General features: G+C 56.3%; 1 protein-coding gene and 1 long non-coding RNA gene across 7 annotated transcripts in view; both read right to left on the minus strand.

Moving 5' to 3' along the window:
* Nucleotides 1–818: 818 nt before the first annotated feature.
* SPRY3 (sprouty RTK signaling antagonist 3) lies at nucleotides 819–17,038 on the minus strand. Of its 6 annotated transcripts, none has more exons than XM_069867913.1 (2): nucleotides 16,883–17,038; nucleotides 819–8,772 (listed from the first exon to the last, which is right to left on the minus strand). In XM_069867913.1, exon 2 carries the CDS (start codon nucleotides 8,723–8,725, stop codon nucleotides 7,805–7,807), a length of 921 nt encoding a protein of 306 aa, XP_069724014.1. In that variant the 5' UTR covers nucleotides 8,726–8,772; nucleotides 16,883–17,038; the 3' UTR covers nucleotides 819–7,804. The 6 variants fall into 6 exon arrangements, with proteins under 6 accessions (XP_069724014.1, XP_069724018.1, XP_069724015.1 ...); XM_069867917.1 differs by lacking the exon at nucleotides 16,883–17,038 and adding an exon at nucleotides 16,606–16,718; XM_069867914.1 differs by lacking the exon at nucleotides 16,883–17,038 and adding an exon at nucleotides 16,454–16,596.
* The window catches only part of LOC138726296 (uncharacterized), a 147,114-nt gene continuing 127,493 nt past the window's right edge, over nucleotides 819–20,439 (minus strand). The window contains exon 2 of the long non-coding RNA XR_011338407.1: nucleotides 819–4,613. This is a non-coding gene — a long non-coding RNA (uncharacterized lncRNA). The remainder of the gene's footprint in view (nucleotides 4,614–20,439) is intronic.

Below are 20,439 nucleotides of genomic sequence, written 5' to 3' on the forward strand. Positions count from 1 at the left end.
CTTTGTGAGAGAAGAGTTTTAGGTAAACAGAAAATATCCTCAAGCCAAGAAGTTGTTACTGGGCTTTGTACCTACAGAAGTGCAGGAGACACTGGCCTGTGATACACACAGAGAGGTCGGAGACACCAGCCCAACCCAGCAACTGCTGGTGCTGTGGCCCAGATTCATCCTTTTGAGGCCAAACACATTTTGAGCCCAGACCACAGCTCATAGAATCCTAGCATCTCCTGAATTGGAAGGGGCTCAAAAGGACCATCGAGTCCAGCTCCTATCCCTGCACAGGACACCCCAACATTCACACCGTGGGGCTGAGGGCCTTGGCCAAATGCTTCAGGAATATTGTCAGGCTCGGTGCCGTGACTGCTTCTCTGGGAGCTGTTCCAGGGCTCCACCACCCTCTGGGGGAAGAACCTTGCCCTAATGCCCAACCTAAGCTCTTCCTGCAGATGTCCATTGCCCTGCACATCACGCCATCTCTTCTGGCAGTAGCTTCGGGAAAGTGTTGACATCTCAATGCAGTGACTGAAACCTCCCAGATCTCAAGGACTTCTTACTTCAGTCCCTCCCTCCTTGTCCCTGCCCTTTGCCACAGAAGCCTTGAGGACTTTCCTTGAGGACCTGGGACAGTTGCAGCAGGAAAGCACACACTGAGATTTTGGAGATTTGCTTTATGCAGCAGGAGATCAGAGGAGGTGTCGTGGAGTTAACAATGATCCCCCCAACATCCAGCTCAGCCACCCAGCACCCCACAGCCAGTTACGAGCCCTGCCCAAGCCTGAGTCACACCCTGGCCACCACGAGGGCAAGAAGGAGACCGCTTTCAAAATTAATATATATTTTTATTGAATAGTTGCTCTAAGTGGGCTTGTGAAGCCACCCATAGAATTGCTTCCATCTCAGCAGTGGTTCAGTAACAGTTATTAGCTTTGCAAGAGAAGAAAACCAAACAGAAGAGGGTGCATTAAAATAAATAGGTTTTTTTTTTCTTATCTTTAAAATAAACTTTTCAAATAAATACTTTGGTTTTTTCTTTCTTTTTTTTTTCCCTTAAAAGGTACAAGAGTATTGTCAAAATCCAGCCATTGGGTTATAAACATATATTACACCTTATAGAAAGGAACCCAAATAAAGACAGCCAGGGGAGGGATCTCTTTATACACTGTACAGAATGCCTTTGTACCAATTAAACGGAGGATAAGAGGCTTCGGTTCTTGGTATGAGACTCTCCTTTGAAGCCAAGGGTGATGCGTCTTCTAAGGAGAACTTTGTGCTGAGGACACCTGGAGAGGCAGGAGGCTGCCTGGCCGCAGAGCATCGCAAAGGCCTGAGGGAGCTGCTGGGAAAGGACGCGCGGAGGGGAAAAGGGAAAAGGAGAGGGAGGGGGACAAGGGGCTCTGCTGGGGCAGAACAGCAGCCCAGGCAGGGACCAGCCGTGCCAGCTCCAGGGGCACCACACTCCTCTCAGCTGATGATGACGTTGGGACAGAGAGGGTGAAAAGCCTCCTCTCCCGATGCCCAGGCTGGCTCAGCAGGGTGGGTTTGGTTCTGCTCGTGCTGAAGCCCTTTTGAGGTGCTGCGGGAAGGTGCAGCAGGAGAAAGATGCAGTGAGAGACCCCTCACCCGGCACTCACATGTTCACTCTGCCCCACGGAGACACTCTCCCCATCCACCCACCCTCCCTCCTGCCTGCAGTCCCCTGAAAAGGGGGGCTTGTGCCCTCAATCGGGAGGTTCTTCTACACCGTCACCCCAAGCAGGACAATGGATCTCACCTGTGAAAGCTCCCACCCTGCACCCTGGGAGAAAGAGTCGGCAAGAGATCCCGATGCCCACTGAGAAACACCCCAGGGCAGACTGAGCCCCAAGAGCTCGCAGCTCTGGTTTGCCCCACAGGGACCTGATGCTGACCAGCAGCCTCCAGCTGCTGCAAGCATCCCACAGGACTGGGCTCTGTGGGCTCCTTGAAGGAGATAAGCCGGAATTGGATCCTCTTAAAGACCAAGGATGGTCTTTGGAGTGAGTTTACATCCCTTATCTGCTTTCCTCACATGCTGATAACAACAAGGTAGACTTTCCAGTATCTGAAGACCTCCGAGCTTTCTTCAGTCTCGGAACAGAGAGCGGGTGCTGGAAACAGCAAGTTTGGGGCATGGTGTGCTCCTCCCCTGTGCAGTCCAGTCGTGCAAACCTTGCAGGAGCTCCTCTCACCCCTCCTCTCCTTTCTTGTTATTGCACTAAAGCAGCCGTTCATAAACCATTATTCTGCTCTTTGGCATCTTTTTGTCAGTGACGCTTGACCACCAAGTCTTTGGGTTCCCACCTGGGGATGGGGAAGAGAAAACTCTAGGGGATTTTACGGGAATGTGAGCAAAGAGTCCCAAAGAGCTTCTCCCTCTTCTGTGAGGTACTTGGCTGGCTCTGATGTTTCTCAGGGGTGGGTGGACAGCAGCCCAGGGACCACTTCTGCTCTTCCACCAGGAGGGTTGGGGAGCTGGGATGAGAAGGAGACTCCACTTTGGTCCCCAGTGACCCCTCCGCTCTGGTTCACACATTTGCCGGTAAGGAAGGAGGGGAGCAGGACCAAGGAGAGCCTTGAAGAAAGCAAGCACCAGCAGGAGTTCTTGTATGAAGAGAGCTTTGGAGGGCTGGGTGAGAAGAGGAGGTTCCTGCATGGGGAGCAGAGGAGGGGGAGCTTGGGTCCTGCTCAGCAGCTCCTGCCTCCTGCTCCTTCGGCACCTGAGTCTCTCTTTCCATCTAAATCTGCCCTACAGCCCTGCGTGTTTCCTGGCAAAGGAGACCACGACTGGCAAAGTCACTCAACACAGACAGATGTTCCCTCACAAAGTGGATCCGTCCTTGTCAAATCAGGGGGGTGCATGGAAAACAGAGGACTCAACATGTTGACTCTCCCAAAGGAAAACCAAAAAAGACACGTCAGGACAGAGAGAAACCCAAACTGCCAGGATGAGCAGCTGCTAATAAACATCTGGAGCAGATGTTATCTGACTCGCTGCAGGGTGGGGCAGGAAAGGGGCTCTCAACCTCAACCAAAATTGGAGTCCTCTCTGCAGGGAAACCAAATGGTCTGGCAGCCAGCGATGGGGAGGGAGCACGAAGGGTCTAGTCTGAAGATGTTTGGAAAAGCTCAGGAAAAAGCCAGGATCAGAGCCTACCCACAGCCTTCCTGACACCAGCTGAGCTCAGTGAACCAGAGCTTCTTGGCTAACTTTTTGTCCTGTCCTTTCTGGTGAGAGCAAGAAATGGGAGCTTGGTCTCCCACAACTCCCAATGGAATAAGAAGCAATAATCCCGTGTGAATCCACATGCTCCTACGAACAGGGTAGGGGCCAACATCTCTGAACTTCTCTAGCTGATACAGCTGGTGAAGGGGTTGGAGAACAAGTCTGATGAGGAGCGGCTGAGGGACCTGGGACAGTTTACCTGGGAGAAGAGGAGGCTGAGGGGAGACCTCATCGCTCTTTGCAGCTCCCACAGAGAAGGTTGTGGTGAGGTGGGTGCTGGTCTCTTCTCCCAAGTAACAAGTGATAGGACGAGAGGAAATGACATCAAGTTGCACCAGGAGAGGTTTAGATTGGATATTAGGAAAAATTTCTTCACGACAAGGGTTGTCAAGCATTGGAAGAGGCTGCCCAAGGCAGTTGTGGAGTCCCCATCCTTGAAGGGCTTTAAAAGCTGGGTAAACGAGGTGCTGAGGGATTTGGTTCAGTAGTGGACAGGTACAGTTGGACTCAATAATCTCAAAGGTCTTTTCCAATATAGGATTCTAGAATTCTATGATTCTAGGAAGTGCAATGCCTAGCTGTGGCTTTGCATTTTGTGCTCAACACAATCAAACCAAAGTCCTGTGGTGGTGTGACCACCCTCAGTGCCCATCCAGGACTCTCTTCCTCTCCGATTCCCTTCTACGTGTCCTGTATTTCATAAACTATATCTTGCAGGTTTGTCATTTCTTGGAGATGAGGCATTCAAGAGACCTGGCCAGACTCCTCAGCCCTGCTATGGCATGATTCCCTGGGAGAAATGGGGCTTCCGCACTGACCCAGAAAAAATCCCATTAGGTAGAAGTCTACTGGCAAGCATCCTGGCCTTCTACCAGCTCCTGAAGGTAAATGTGCTGCAATAGTAGAGCAGGGCTCTGCCTTGCCATGCTGGTGCCAAGCAAAACTGGCTCTGGGGAGCTGCCATGTGGACAGCCATCTCCTCATCCTACAGCTCCAGCACTTGGGGGAGGTCACCCCGTGCTTTGCATGACTTTGGAGGCCGTGAAAATGATGCAGCTTCACATGTTGAGTCATTCCACCATCAGGAGAGGAAGCAAGGAATTGCAAAGATACAGAGGTGGTAACTAAATTTACAAGTGGGATCTGTTTAAAAAGGAGGAAAAAAAAATCAAAGTAGAGCAAGTTGGAAAATACTGTTCATTAGTTTTCTTCAAAAAGTTTCAATGAACTATTTCACAGTTTCATTCAAGGGAGATGAGTCCTCAAACCCACAGTGAAAAAGGGACCTTTTCTCATAGAATCATAGAATGGTTTGAGTTAGAAGGGACCTTGAAGCCCATCCAATTTCACCCCTTGCCATGGGCAGGGACACCTCACCGGATCAGGGGCTCCAAGCCCCATCCAACCTGGCCTTGAACCCCTCCAGGGATGGGGCAGCCACCCCTGCTCTGGGCAACCTGGGCCAGGGCCTCCCAACCCTCACACGGAAGAATTCCTTCCTAATGTCCCATCTCAATCTCCTCTCTTTCAGCTCAAAACCACTCCCCTGGTCCTGCCCCAGCACCCCCTGATCAAGAGTCCTTCTCCAGCTTTCCTGGACTGAAAACTGCTCTAAGGTCTCCCCACAGCCTTCTCTTCTCCAGGCTGAAAAACCCCAACTCTCTCAGCCTGTCCTCGTACAGGATGTTCTCCAGCCCTCGTATCATCTCTGTGGACTCATCTGGCCTCTTTCCAACAGCTCCACATCCTCCCTGTGCTGAGGACTCCAGAACTGGACACAGGGCTCCAGGTTTGGTCTCACAGAGCAGAGCAGAGGGGCAGAATCCCCTCCCTCCCTGCTGGTCCCACTGCTCAGGATGCAGCTCAGGACAGGGTTGGGTTTTGCCCTGTGAGCACACGTTGCCAGCTCACATCAAGATTCTCATTGCCCAGTACCCAAAGTCCTTCTCCTCGGGGCTGCCCCCAATCCATTACATTTTTTAGGATGAAGGAGTTAATCAGCACCAATAGAAAAGTGAACGGAGCGTTCAAGAGGAAGGGTGTCTCTTGATGGAAGTCTCTCCCCCAAACATCATTTGGAAGTAGGACACCAAGCAGTTTTTGGCATACGGATAAATACGTTTTCAATATGTTTTCTAACCTCTGCCATGGAGACATGGACTGAGTTACAGAGATACACATGCATCCTCTGAGGTGGTCACTGCCTTCAAACCCAAACAACTTCCAAGTCCAGGGCTGGCCTCAGAGGGTGGGCAGACTACACAGATGTGGCTCTTTCCCTTCTTAATGTCAAGAGATCCTCAGCGTAACCCAGAGCATCACCCTGAATCCTCTGAAGTGGGCTCTCTGTCTTTGGCCAGAGAAAGCATCTTTCACCATCCCACCTCAGGGTCTAGATGAAAGCAGGGTGAGGATTTCAGTCACATGGGCACAAACTTCACATCAGGGATGGGATTCATCTCCCCTTCCACAGGAAACTGTGAGTTCGGTGTTTGGGTCCCATTTGAGTCAAGAGAGACAGGCACTGCCAGAACATAATTTAATGAATAATGTTTTTGAGCGGGATGAATCACCCCCTGGAACCACTTTTCTCTGCAACAGAGGGAGCTTGGATTGGCTGCGATTTTTAGATAGCAAATGTACAGAGAGAGGAATCCCATCCTGAAAGCCTACCTCCTGCCTCACCCCACAGCCAGCACAAAATCCTACCCTCACTCTGCAAAGCAGCCAATCTGGAATCCTCCCTTTCCTCCTCTCCCGACTACCCAGGAATTAAAGGTCTAGGATTAGCAATAAACAGGGAAATCATCTTCCAGCAGGTGCAAGTGTACCAAGAAGCCAGACCTTGCATCTGGCACCATTCACAGCAGTATCATGAATATTATTAGTAAGAGACCTAGCCATCCTAACGATATATTTATATATACAAAAATAGATCCACAGAACTCTGCGTAAGGAGGTGGCTGAGGGATGACGACGGAGGAGCCCTGGGTGGCAGGGTCTTGGAGGAAGCCAAGGGACACATTGCATATATTTCTAAAGGGGAACCATTCGCTCCCCTCTGCACTCACGCACCTCGGAGGAGGGACAGGTAGGCAGAGTCGAGCACTCGGCCACCATCCCATCTTCAAAGTCTCCTTGGACGATGTCAGTGGGGTCACAACTGCGAGGTGATGCCGCCTCTTTGCAAGGGGAGATAGGGCTGAGTCCAGGACCAGGAGGAGCTCCCCCAATGGCAGCAAAGGCTTGGGCTTATTGTCATCACAGCAAGTGAACCATGAAGCATGGACACCAATTCAGGTTTCTTTCTTGTGTGCAGCTGGCCCAGCCCCAGGGCTCGGTTCAGCCCCATCTCCAGTTTGCTGCACAACACCCTCAGCAGAGCCGGCAGGGTTTGCCTGTCAGCGTGATGCTGGTGGTGCTGGGACACGCCAGTGGGCGAAGGAAAGCAAGGCAAGGACTCAAAGACAACTTCTGCAGGGAGGGAAGCTCAGGCTCCCACCTTTTGACACTCGCTTCTGCTCTCGGCTTCCCTCCAGCCCAACGCAGGAGCTATAGAAACCCCTGCTGGGGCGTCTCCTCAGTCAGGGAGAGCCGTGTGAGTGGCAGCTGCTGAGAGGTGGGGTTGGGGGTTTTATTTTTAAAGTGAATTCAGTGCTGGTGGAAGGTACCATATTGGGGCTCAAGCACGGAGCCGATGCTCGTGGCATCTGCTTAGTGGTGGGATGGAGACCCCCATCCTGCCAGGGTTTGTGCTCTGGAGGCAGCCCTACAAGACACTGAGAAATGAATGGCAATTTCGAACCAGCTTCTTGTTCTAAGCCAAATCCCAGAGGGGACCTTTCCCTCAATGCAGTCGGGCAGAAGCGAGTGGGCTGGGCTGCCTCCGATAGCTCCTTCCCCTGCCAGAAGGTTTCTAAAGCATCCCACACCTTCTCTTCCTCTTTGAGACAGAAAAATACGATGCCACCTCATTTTGAAGCTCACTTGCTTCTCCCAGTGTCTTCCGAGCCCAGAGGAAAGCCACTGTCACTGGTGGGATCCCGCAGCACCCCAGCCCCATGAGGAAAGCAGACCCAAAGCCACGTGAGAGGAGAGAGGCCACCCACAAAAAGTGCTGGAGAGAGATAAAGGGAGAGACAAGGAGGTCTGGCTGCTGGAGGACACTTGCACAGGGGATGCATCGACCTGCCTCTTCCTCACGTGGGGAAGGACCACACCATGGGGCAGCAGCAGCTCCTAAAACCCTGAGAGAGCAGAGTCCTGAGGACCCCCCTGGGTTGCCCTTCCCTGCAGGACATGGCCAAGGAGGGCACCCGCAGCTCTCTCTGCCTCTCCCGAGTGTGCAAAACCACCGCTTTCCACCAGCTTGGTGCCGGCTCCCCAGCGCCTTCGTCCTCCCAAAGGCTGGGGGACCCCCAGTTCACCTGTCTCGTTCCTGGGAGGTGATGGTGGGAAGGGGCGAGCGCTGCAGAGCGGAGGGAGCCGAAGTAGGAGGGGGACGGAGGGGACAGGGGAAGGAGAAGGAAGAGGAGTAGAGCCTGCTTCTCCTCCCTGGGAGGGTCATACCGGCTTATCCAGCGTCTTGGGGAAAGGCGTGCCGCTGGAGGAGGAGATCTTTCTGCAGACCGTGTTGGTGTGGCTCTGGCAGCGGCAGCCGGGTCGTTTCAGGCCGTCGTAGCCCCGCTGGCAAAGTTTGAGGCACCCCAGGGTAGGAAAGTAGCAGCAGAGGCAGGGCATGAGGAGAGAGAGGAAGCTCATGGCAGCCCAGCGGGCGCAGCAGGACCCCGGCCCGCAGGAGCAGGGGTCGTCGGCGCAGGTGTCCTCGTCGTCGGTGGAGCAGTGGTAGAAGAGACCCTTGACGCAGCAGAGACAAGTCCCGTAGTCGAGGAGGCTCTCGGGGGAGCAGAGGCAGCGCTGGTTGCAGAGCCAGCAGGAGGGGAGGCTGCGCGCAGCCGTGCAGCGGGGGCACTTGCATCGCCCGCACTCCTCGCAGATGAAGAGGTGGCCGGTGTGGAGCGTGGGCTTCTCCGCCACCCCCTTCAGTGGCGACTCCTCTGGTTTCAGCTCGCCAGCCCGGGGCTGCGTCCGGATGAGGGAGTGCCCGGAGTGGGAAGGCGTCAGGCTGCTCAGGAGGCGCTGGTCCGAGGCGGTGGTGCTTTGGGAGACGGAACTGGCCGTGCTGGAGTGGCTCATGTGCTGCTGCAAAGGTGGCATCTGGTGCTGTTGGCTGTGGCTGCGGTGCAGGTCCTGGAAGGTGGAAGACACCAGGCGGTCCTGGGACCACTCTTGCTTGTGCGGTGGCTGCGACAGGGAGGGGTTGGAGACGGCTTGCTGGAAGCAGACAGCCGGTCTCTCCACGTAGTTGTTGCTGGCACGGATGGAGCGGATTTGGTCAATGGACAGGACCTGCTGGAAGTCCTCAGCAGGTGGGTCCATCGTCTCGTCACAACTGATTTCAGCCACACTGGAAGAGAGCTGCATTTCCAGGAGCCAGGAGACCCTGCGGCATCAGGGCACATCTAAAATTCCTAAAGGACGGGACAGGAAGATAGAGAAAACATCTGTGTTATGTTTTATAATGGATCTATCCATCCAAAGCAGGAAGCAAAGGCTGGCTGGAGAACTCCTAATGAAGTTGTTTCCAACAACCAGAATCAAAGTACTTTTGTGCCTGAGAAGGCTTGGGCTGGATGTGTCCAAAAGACAAGGACTGTGAGATCTCTCCCTTGAAATACGTGGGCACAGCATCCTCCCACGCTCTGGGATGCTTCCAGAGGATTTCCCATCCCTTGCCAGACTGATGGACCCTGTCTCTCCTCAGTCTCCTTCCCCAGGGGAAGGCGCTGGCCCTCTCTAGAGGAGGGGAAACATGAAGATGTGACTTATCCAGAGCCTGTGACAGAACTGGGAAGAGCAGGAGACTGTTTTGGGGATTCCCAGCACACCGCGAGCAGCATCCTTGTGCTGTATTCTGTACACGCCAGTGGCACGGGGATGGAGGTGGATCTGAACACATTTGATGTTAGGCAGTAGCATCAACAAATTGCAACTAATGAGACACAGCCTGCAGACTCCTTCAGTCTTGGTCCATGCACAACCCAGCAACGGCCCCGTCCCCAACACTGAGAAAGTTTCTCTTCAACCCTGGCACAAAGCTAGGGTGAAGCAGGGAGCGCAGCATTCCCAGCAGGCAAGCCTCGTCTTGCTCCTCGCACCGAGGCTGCCACGCTGTTGTTTTAAGGAAACGGCACTTCCCCAGGCTGCATCGGTGCCTGGTATAGCCACAAGGAAAGCCAGGGCCGTCCGAGGGCTGGGGGCTGCATTAGAGAGGATCTCTGTGTCCCACAGCTCCCCCGACCCTGGCAGGTTGGACATCAGCACCATCGCCAAACCCTTGGGCTTCCAGATACTGCTGCTGGTGTCCAGATGAAACCTCAGCGAGGTGAGGCGAGCAGGGCTGCGATGGAGACAGGTCCCTTAAGAGGAAGGGAGAGGGAAGCTTCCCACCCATGCTGCCTGCAAAAAGGAGCTGCCTAGGAGGACAGAAGCCACACGTTGCACGTCAGACCCCAGCGAAGAGCTTTCCCCCAGCCTGGATTGCAATATCGGATACGTGCTTTCCGTGCACGGCCAACTTCCCTGGGACAAAGCCATTCTCCTTTGGCAGATCAAGTGAGCGATCCCTCAGTGACACAGATATTGTCACGGTGCCCGGGCCCGCAGGAAGACTCTGTTTCAATAGGAAGTTCCCCACTGCGTTGCACATGGTCAGCAGCCCAGGCAGGCGGCCGTGGCGGAGCCTTTCAACTAGGTGAGGGGCCACAGGTAGAATCTGCTCATGCAGCAGAGAGAGGCAGAGGGAAGATTGATTTTCATTAGCTAGGCTGACCTTGAAGAGCAGGGAAAAGCAAAGGCAACTTACTTTGACTGTTCAAGCAAAATCTGGCCTCTCCCATCCCCCTCCTCGGAGAGAAAAGGCAACGGATCTGCTTAGATTTGGGTTTTTCCTGCACGTGGAGCCCACCTCCGTATGATCTTAAGTGGGATGCTCGCCCCGTCCAAGGAGGCGCAGACAGGGAATGAGTCACTCTCCCAGGACACCCACAACTGATTTGGACACCGATTTGTTTAACAGAAATATCAAGGTGAATTAGGAGGGCACAGATGACCCAGGGAGGGTTTTGCAAGGATGCTGCCAGGGTGAGAGCAGGCCACAGAGTCAAAGCACCCACCTGTGAGCTGGGACCTGAGCTCCTCGCCTCGGAGGGTCTGACTAAAGCTCAAGGTGGTGACCTGAAGCCCCCCATACTCCTGAAGAGACAGGACACATCTCAGCCAGCACCTAGGACCACGCAGAGAGCAGCCTCAGTGGGTTCCCACATGCCTCACAACCAGGATCCCATCGTGGGGTGGGATCGTTCTGGTGACGATGCTGATTTACACCCGGGGAAGAGCTGTTCCAGGTGTCCCTGTGCGCTGGGGTTTGGCAGCACCTGAGCATTAGGGCTCAGCCAGTGAGATTCCCATGAGGTTTTCGTGTGGGGTTGAACCGAGGTGTGACCCAGAGAGAGAGATCAAGGCAGCAGAGGGTCCTGCTGTGGTGGAGGCAGTGGAACCGGGAGATGAAGAGCACCCAAAGGACAGACCCAATTCAGCTACGCCCAGTCCTCTATGCAAGACCAGGAGCTCAGGAGACGCAAGGAAACCCATGAGCCATGCTTAGGCACGAGGAGATGCGCAAGGGACACCGTGAGGAGAAACAGAGCCCCAGGGACAGCAGACAGAGAAAGGAGCTGACCATCAGGCCACACAGTGCATTGCAACCTGGACACTTAGGATCTGAGTCCAGGAATTGGACACAGCATCCCAGGCAAGACAGGTCCTGGGAGGCCCCCAGCTCTGAACTGGAGCCCGAAAGGCTCCTGGACCCACAATCCTCACGCACGCGGGTAAGACACGGACCCAGCCTTGCTGGCTGTGGCAGGTAGAGGTCCCTCTGGGACCCAACCGGATGCGAGCCGGAGGATCTGTATGTCCTCAAGTCCAGCGGGATGGGGGAAAGAGGGATTGAATGACCAGAGCTGGCACCCAGCAACCATCCCCTCTCCCCAGGGGGAGCCCAGTGCCCCTGGCTCAGTCCCAGCCCTCCCTGCTCCAGCCCGATCCTGGGGTTGCAACCAGTCCGTCTCCTGACCCCATCGCTCTGACCATCCCTGAGGCACCGCTGCACCTCTCCCTGCCTACCTGCCCAGCTGGGGGGACCAGGGCAGCGTGTCCCCAGCCTCCTCCTTCTCCTCACACCCTGCCTGCCAGGCAGGCATTGCCAGCCCCGGAAACCGGCTCAGCTTGATGGTCACCAAACACATAAAGTTCGTGTGATAATGGGCCAGAGGAGGCATCGTAAAAGCAAATGATTTACAGGCTGGAGGTGGCTGCAAGAAGGGATGAGGTACACAAAGCACCCAGGTGGGAGAAAAGGGCTTTCCCCCCCCTGGCAGGACCCTCTCAATCTGGTCCAGGCACTGCGGGATGGAGCAGGAGGCTGATCCTCGCGTCCTGCTCTGCATGAAGCCCATGCGTGGCCTGGATCTGGGCTGCAGCCCCTGTACACAGCCCAGTGACTGCTCCTCCAGCCCATGTATGGATCCAATTCAGATCAGTCAGGCAGCCCCCTGCCCCACCAGATGACACAGCCCATGGGTGGCTCAGATCCGCAGTCCCATCAGGTGACACAGCCCACAGGTGGCTCAGATCTACAGCCCCACTGGGTGACACAGACCACGAGTAGCTCAGATCCACAGTCCCACCAGGTGACACAGTTCATGGGTGGCTCAAATCCACAGCCCCCAGCCCCACCAGGTGACACAGCCCACGAGTAGCTCAGATCCGCAGTCCCACCAGGTGAAACAGCCCAAGGGTGGCTCAGATCCACAGCCCCACTGGGTAACACAGCCCACGTGTGGTTTAGACCCACAGCCCCACTGGGTGACACAGCCCACGCCTGGCTTAGATCCACAGCCCCCAGCCCCACCAGCTGACACAGTCCATGGGTGGCTCAGATCCACAGTCCATGGGTGGCTCAGATCCACAGCCCCCAGCCCCACCGGGTGACACAACAGATGCGCGATTCGGGTCCGGACCCATCTCGCAGCTCCCAGCCCCACCGTTCAACACAGCCCAAGGGTGGCTCAGATCCACAGTCCCACCGGGTGACATAGCCCACGTGTGGCTTAGATCCGCGGCCCCCAGCCCCACCGGGTGACACAGCCCACAGATGGCTCAGATCCATAGCCCCACCGGGTGACACAGCCTGCGTGTGATTTGGATCCGGACCCGTCTTGCAGCTCCCAGCCCCACCGTTCGACACAACCCACGCGTGGCTCAGATCCGGAGCAGCCCCCAGCCCCGCCGCAGTGACAGCCCCCACACGGCTCGGATACAAACCTAAACCTGCACCCACAGCCCCACGGGGTGACACAGCCCACACGCTCCCAGCACCTCCCAGCACTGCTGTGCATGCAGCTTGTCCACCTTCAGCACTCCCCAGCCCTGCTGTGCACACCCCCAGTGCGTGACCCTCACCCCCAGCCCCACCGCGTACACTGCCCACGTGTCCAGGACCCCCATCCCACGGCGTGCTTGTGCCCTGGAACCCCAGCTTCATCACACGCTTACGGCCCGTGGGCATCCCGGGACAACTTAACCCACGTGTGCTCCACAACGCCTGACCCTCCACCAAAACCCCACGAGTGGCCACGACTCTCCGTCCCATCACAAACAGCCCAGGTGCACCCAACACCCCCTGCAAACAGCCCACGCATGCCCAGGACCCGTGTCCCATCAGCAAACACCCTATATGTGTCCAGGACCCTCCTGCAAACACCCTATATGTGCTCAGGACCCCTGTCCCACCAGAAAGCACCCCACGCACTCCCAGGACCCCTCCCAAACCCCCCACTTGTGTCCCCCCTTCGCTCCTGCCCACCCCACGCATGCCCCCCGACACCCAGCAGCCCTGCTGCCCTCCCCACACGTGCCCCCCACCTCTGCCTCCCCACTCGTGTCCCCCTGCCGCTGCCCACCCTACGTGTGCCCAGGACCGCCTTACACACACCCGACTCGCATCCCCCCATAGCTGCCCACCCCCCTTGCCCCACGCTCAGCACCGTCCTGCAGCCCCCATGACCCCCCCTCATGTCCCCCTGCCCACCCCACACCTTTCCCCAATGCCCCACACCCTGCACTGTCCTGCAGCCCCCTGCCCCCGACTCGTGTCCCCCTGCCCACCCCACACCTCTCCCCCAATATCCTGCATCCAGCACTGTCCCGCAGTCCCCCTGCCCCTCACTCGTGTCCCCCTGCCCATCCCACACCTTCCCCTGCTGGCCCACACCCAGTGCCATCCTGCAGCCCCCCTGCTCCCCACTCGTGTTCCTCTGCCCCCCACTCATGTCCCCTGCCCCCCACTCGTGTCCCCCTGCCCCCCGCACCCCTCTCTCCCGATCCCCCGCACCCTCCTGCATCCCCTCCGCCCCCCACTCGCGTCCCCCCATCGCTGCCCACCCCCCTTCCCCTTCCCCGCAGCCCCCCTGCCCCCCACTCGTGTCCCCCTTTGCCTCCCCCCTTGCCTCTCACCCCCCACCCTCTCCCATATTCGCGCCCCACACTCACCCCACCGCGGGTCCATCAGCCGGGGGGCGATGCTGGGGCGGTGGGGCAGGGCTGGGGGGCTCGGTGCTGTGGGGCTGGGGTGATGCGGTGGGGCAGGGGGGCGGTGGGGCAGGGATGATGCTGTGGGGCAGGGGAGATGCCGTGAGGCAGGGGAGATGCCGTGGGGCAGGGGGGATGCGGTGGGGCAGGGCTGGGGGCTCGGTGCGGAGGGGCAGGGGTGATGCTGTGGGGCAGGGGGGCGGTGGGGCGGGGATGATGCCGTGGGGCAGGGGCGATGCCGTGGGGCAGGGCTGGGGGCTCGGAGCCGGCGCTGCGCGGGGGCAGCGCGGAGGAGGGGAGCGAGGGAGGGGTTTTCTCGGTGCCCGCGAGCATCTCTCGCTCTCCCTCTCCCCGCCGCTCGCTTTTCCCGGAGCTGAAGCTCTTAACGCTTCACCTAAGTGGCGTCATCCAGCAGAAATGGACCCGGCCCATTAGCGGTCCCCAGCGAGCCCCGGGCATCCGCTCCCCCGGTAATGACTGCGGCCCCTCCGCCTGCCCCGGGCTCCCAGCCCCTGCCCCCCGGACACACCTGACACCCCCCCGGGGGCACCCTCACCCCCCCCCGGGGCACCCGCCCCCCCCCCCCCAGGACACCCTCACCCCCCAGGACACCCCTGCTGCCAGTGGCTCGTCCCAGTGACACGGGTACCAGGGAATCCCGGGGACACAGGTGGCAGTGATGTTGGTGACACGGGCATCAGTTGATCCCAGTGACATGGGTATCGGTTGATCCCAGTGACATGGGTACCGGTGAATCCCGGTGACATGGGTACCAATGGATCCCAGTGACATGGGCATCGGTTGATCCCAGCGACATGGGTACCAATAAATCCCAGTGACACAGGTATCAGTTGACCCCGGTGACACAAGTATCAGTAGATCCCAGTGACATGGGTATCAGTTGATCCCAGTGACACAGGTACCAATGAATCCCAGGAACATGGGTACCAGTGGATCCCGGTGACACAAGTATCAGTTGATCCTGGTGACACAGGTACCAGTGAATCCCAGTGACACGGGTATCGGCTGATCCCGGTGATATGGGTACCAGAGAATCTGGGTGACATGGGTACCAGTGAATCCTGGTGACACGGGTATCAGTTGATCCCAGTGACACGGGTATTGGTTGACCCCAGTGACACAGGTAGCAGTGATGTCGCTGATACGGGCATCGGTTGATCCCGGTGACACGGGTATCAATGAATCCCAGTGACTTGGGTATCGGTTGATCCCAGTGACACAGGTACCAGCGAATCCTAGTGACACAGGTAGCAGTGATGCTGGTGACACGAGCATCAGTTCACCCTGGTGACATGAGTACCAATGAATCCTGGTGACATGGGTAGCAATGATGCTGGCGACACAGGTATCTGTTGAGCCCGGTGACATAGGTACCGGTGAATCCCAGTGACATGGGTAGCAACGGATGCCGGTGACATGAGTATCAGTTGATCCTGGTGACATGGGTATCAACCTATACCAGCCACATGAGGTTTCAGCCAATCCCAGTGACATGGGTATTAGTTGATCCTGGTGACACGGGTTATCAGCTGAACCCAGCGATAAGGGTATCAGTTGATCCCGGTGACACAGGATCAGTCAATCCCGGTGACATGGGTATCAGCCAATCCCGGTGGCACAGGTATCAGCTAATCCCAGTATGCAGGGTGGGCTCGGTTCAGTCAGACACACTGGGCAGGTTGTGTTGGTCGCACAGCAGATTTAGCTGCAAAGTATCAACCATCAGGTTCTGGTCCCTAAATCGCTGAGAGACCAGGGAGTCACCTTCTCCCCTCTCACCTGCCTGTCCACTGGGCATCTCCAGAGGTGTCAACAGGAGTCCAGATGCCAACCATACCCGATACTACTAAAAAGCCTAAACTCTACCTGAATCAGCTCCTGAAACAGAAGCTCAGGGCAGAGAGGTTGGATCTTCTGTACCGAGACCCACAGAACCAGTTCATGCATATCCCATTCTCCCAAAAATAAGAAAACCTTGGGCTCAAGGTCCAAACAGGACCTGGACCTTCTGTGCTGCTTTCTCTAAGGCAACAACCTCTGTTCAGGAGCACTAAAGGTCCTTGTGATACCCTCGGCCCCATTTATAAAGAAACTGGACCTCTTTTGACAATCCCAAAGACACAAAGCCTCTCCTTGATGGCACTGGACATTGGCTATGGACCCCATCAGAGCTCCCACCCTCACTTTGCTCCTCTCAACACTTCCAGGTCGGTCACCCATTCTTCCCAGAAGCAAAGCAACGTTACCAGCTCAAGGAGAGCCCGTCTGCAAGAAGGGAAGCTGAAGCCATCAAGTCCTCATCCATCCCAGCCAAGTCGCCAGCAGCATGGAACCCGCTCCCCTGGGGCACGAAGCTGCAGGGTCTGCGGGTGTGAGAGCAGCCAGGGAAGAGAAGGAGCCTGAACAAAGGGTGTCAAAAACCAGCTCTGCTGCTTGTCATCCTACCAGACGGGCATGAACCAGGGTGATCCCACTGACCTCAGTGGCTCCCTCCCAGATGATGCCAGCAGAAGTCTTCCTCAGCAGGGGCCAGTGACCCTGCTCTCTTGCGTGGTACCCAGCTGAGCCTTTCCAGGCTCATTTTTAGGCATTTCTAGGCTGAGCTTTCCTCCATCTCCACAGGATCCTACCAGAGACGCTCCTCCAGGAGGGTTTTCTCCAAGAGGCACAAGTCCCGGGCTGCATCCTTCAGCTTCAGCTCCAGCTCCAGCTCAGAGCCGGCATCTCTCTGCACTCCCACGAGCCCCTCCTCTCCTCCCCATCGCTCTCAGCTCTGTCTTTAAAGGCGCAGAAAGGAACAGAGTTGCCCAATTCCCAGTGACCGCCAGCTGGCTGCGAGCACCTGACTCCTCAAAAAGCACGTGTGATGTCCTCCCCTCTCTCCCAGCCCAAACCTCTCACTCCCACCTTGAAGCGCCGGTGATTCAGGCTTCCCCTCCGCCGGCTCTCAGCATCCCTAGCGCAGCCTGCGTCGTGCTCAGCCAGCGCCGCTTTATTCCTCACCCGCTGCCGAGGGAGGGCCAAAAAGGCATGAATGCAGATACCGAGACAAGTGGGAGGGTGGGAAGCAGAGGGAGAATAGCAGCCTCCTGGCGAGTTATTGACCACAGCATCGCTGAAGAGGAGGGCTGGGAACTCGAATGCATTTGCAAAGCGGAAAAGTTAAAGCGGCTCCCAAAGGAAGAGTCTGGGACAGAGCCCGGGCAGGTTTTTGAGGAGTTTTTGGCTGTTGGAAGAGGGATGTGGTCCACTGATGGCGCGCAGCCCTGATACGAGCCATGTCAGAGGAAAGCACTAGGCTCTTTTAGGTTTAGGATGTTTTCTCCCTGCATGGGGTCTGCAGGAGCGAGCGTCTGCCCTGAGTGGGGGGTTTAACATCCCCCGCGGTGCTGTGATAGCTCTCACTGTTCTCCATCACCACTGCCTCCGGTCCCTTCTCAGCCACCACCTGCAGATGATCCCAGCTCCTCTCAACTGGCCTTTTGGAGTAACCTCACACCGTATTTTGACTCCTCAAATACCCTTGGGGTCCCGTCCAAAGGGACAGAGGGAGGAGCAGCTCCCAGGAGTCCCAGTCTCTGGCCTTACTTTAGAGGTTGTTGGCACATCTCCTGCCTGGGCCAGCTAAGAGCAAGGATATAAAGGCATAGAGGTAGCAGAAGCGCATCCTCACTTTCCCAGCTCCAGCCGAGTCCACTCAGTGAGTCCTCAGCCCTGCTGCAGATCTCTGCCTTGAGAGGAACCCTCATCCCTGGCAATCTCCACAGGGCACCAGCAATCCCTCCCTGCTTTCCTCTTTCCTGCACATCCCCAGCCCAGCCAAAGAGGTGGGGAGTTACTCACTTGCCTTCCCCTCCTCAAAAAGTGTTTCTGTAGGTGAACACGCATGTTGACAAACCCAAAAGAGCTGAACCTGGAACCTGAAAAGTGTAGCTGCAATTTCAAAACAAGCAAGAGAGCTCGGCACTGTTTTCTAGGCACGTTGTCCAGCCGCCTCCCAGCCTGAGCACCTCTGGTCCTGCCTTGTGCAGACAGCCCAACAATTAACCGCTGTGAATCAGTCCGGAAGCGGAGAGGAGAGCATCCCAGCGCAGGGCTGAAGCTGTCTGATCTCTTCTGATGCCATTAGCCAAGCTTAGGCACAGGGGGAGGCAAATCCATCTTCCGTTAAAGATGATGCAGGGGAGGGAGGGAAAAAAAAAGAAGGGGATGAAGAGAACATGCGATTCCCCTGATTAAATCAGCCAGAAACAATGAGGTGCTGGTTCCCTCTAATTTTTAGATTCACAGATTTTAGGGCCAGAAGGGACCGTGATGTTCATCTAGCCTGACAGTCTGGATTATGTAAAAGCCACTTGAAGTCAGACAGTGCCACAAGCTTTTTAGAAGCAACAGTGAGTGCTGGGGAACTTATTAAAAGGCTGCGACTCTCCTAGGGTGGAGGGACATGTGGCTCTCAGCACATGCTTCGGTAAGGAGGAGGCCAGGTACATCCACCCCACTGGGCTCAAGCTGAACAGACAGCAGCACTGGGGAAAGAAATCATTTCCCTTCCATATCACGCAGTTCCTTTGCCCAGCAAAGAGGGATAAGCAAGCAGGAAAGACACCAGCCCCTCCTTGCGTCTTCCTTTTCAACTGTCTCTAGTCCCTGGAAAGAAAACACCCTACAAGGATCCTGGCCCCAAGACGTCTCTTGGCCACGTTGGTGTCAACCCCCACTGTTTGCAGTGATGTAGCTTGATAGCAACCCCAGCTGAGCTTGACCCACCACGCGAGCCAGATCCTGAGCTCCTTACTCAGCCTGCAGCACCGCGGAGGTGTAGTCATTGACTGCAATGTGAGTTTTTCTCTGAAGATGGAGCCAGGCAGCATAAAACATCAATAAAGAGATCAGGATGTGTCCCTTTAATGAGCTGAGATTGTAACATGCTGACGGAGCTTGCCAGAAGCTGCCCATTCTGTCAGGAGGAGTAGATCCTGCTCGGAGAAGTGTTAAGTGGGTCCTGCTGACTCACTGATGCAGATGGCTCCATCCCCACGCGGACGGCAGCGAGGCAGGAGGTGCCGTCTCGGGGGAGAGCATCCAGCGCAGGGGCTGAGCTGCTTCCCTGGCATGTGAACCCAGCCAGGGGGAGAACAGAGAAGTAGATGTGTGGGGCTTTTCCCCACGTCCCGTTGTGTATAGCGAGCGCCAAGCAAGTTGGGTGAAGCTCAGGGCACCCCAGTGCATCGACGCCCCCTCTTTGTACTTCTGCAGTGGCTTTTATTCTGCAGAAAACATATTTGTCCCTACAAGGTCCCCTACCCTACATGGATCTTTCAGAGTGGGTCCAGAGGAAGCCAGGTAAATGATCCAAGGGATGAAACACCTCCCGTATGGGGACAGGCTGAGAGAGTTGGGATTGTTCAGTCTGGAGAAGAGAAGGCTGTGGGGAGACCTTAGAGCAGCTTCCAGTGCTGAAAGGGGGCTGGACAAGAAAGGTGGGGACAGACATTGCAGTAGGGCCTGGTGAAACAGGGCAAGGGGTAATGGTTTTAAACTGAAAGAGGGGAGACTCACACTAGATGTAAGGAAGAAATTGTTTATGCTGAGGGTGGGGAGGCCCTGGCCCAGGGTGCCCAGAGCAGTGGTGGCTGCCCCATCCCTGGAGGGGTTCAAGGCCAGGTTGGATGAGTCTCTGAGCAACGTGGTCTGGTTAAAGGTGTCCCTGCTCATTGCATGGGAGGGGTGGATTGGAGAACCTGTAAAGGTCCCTTCCAACCCAAAGCATTTTGTGATTCCATGATTCTACCCACATCCACATCACCCTCCCAGCAGAGAAACCAAAGACAGGACTTGAGCAGCAAGTGGGGCTCCAGGCATGCGATGGAGAGTCCCTGAGCACCTTGGGAAACTGAGCAGAGTGGCTGAAGCCAGACCATGCATTGGTTATAGAGACACTGGGGAGCCTGTCAGCACAAGTATTTCCACACTGGGAACTTGTTAACTCCATCTTGCAGCCCCTTGGAGGGACTGGCAGGTGCCTGGGAGCACGTTCTGCATGCAGTGTGGGCAGCAAGCTCAGGAGCTGCATCATTTGCACCAGACCAGCTGCATGGGGTGCTTCCTTCAGCAGACAAAGGGCACAGAGCTGAAGGCTTCTCCTTCCTATTGGAAACAGGCTGTCTCTGCTGAGCCAAAATCTTGAGATCTGTGTAGGGTGCCAGACGAAGGGGATGTGTATTTCCTACCAAAACCCCATTGCTACACCCACCAGGTAACCAAGTACCAAAGGGTTTGCGCACTCCAGACCCTGAATGTCCCCAGAAAGCGCATGGAGCACCAGACTCTCTTGCCAGGCCTGATCCTGGATCCACAGGACATGTGGGCTTCATGCACCCTGTGTCTGTAAGGCAAGTTCCGCTCCTGGTTTGGTGGCAACTTGATGCTCCCACGACTGTCTTTGCTGTCCCCAAGCACTC

The sequence above is a fragment of the Phaenicophaeus curvirostris genome, chromosome 13 (assembly GCF_032191515.1).
Source record: "Phaenicophaeus curvirostris isolate KB17595 chromosome 13, BPBGC_Pcur_1.0, whole genome shotgun sequence".
Taxonomy (NCBI): domain Eukaryota; kingdom Metazoa; phylum Chordata; class Aves; order Cuculiformes; family Cuculidae; genus Phaenicophaeus; species Phaenicophaeus curvirostris.

Excerpts from the sequence above, each read along its gene's own strand:
- SPRY3 (XM_069867913.1), bottom strand. The coding sequence starts at position 8,725 with ATGCAGCTCTCTTCCAGTGTGGCTGAAATCAGTTGTGACGAGACGATG.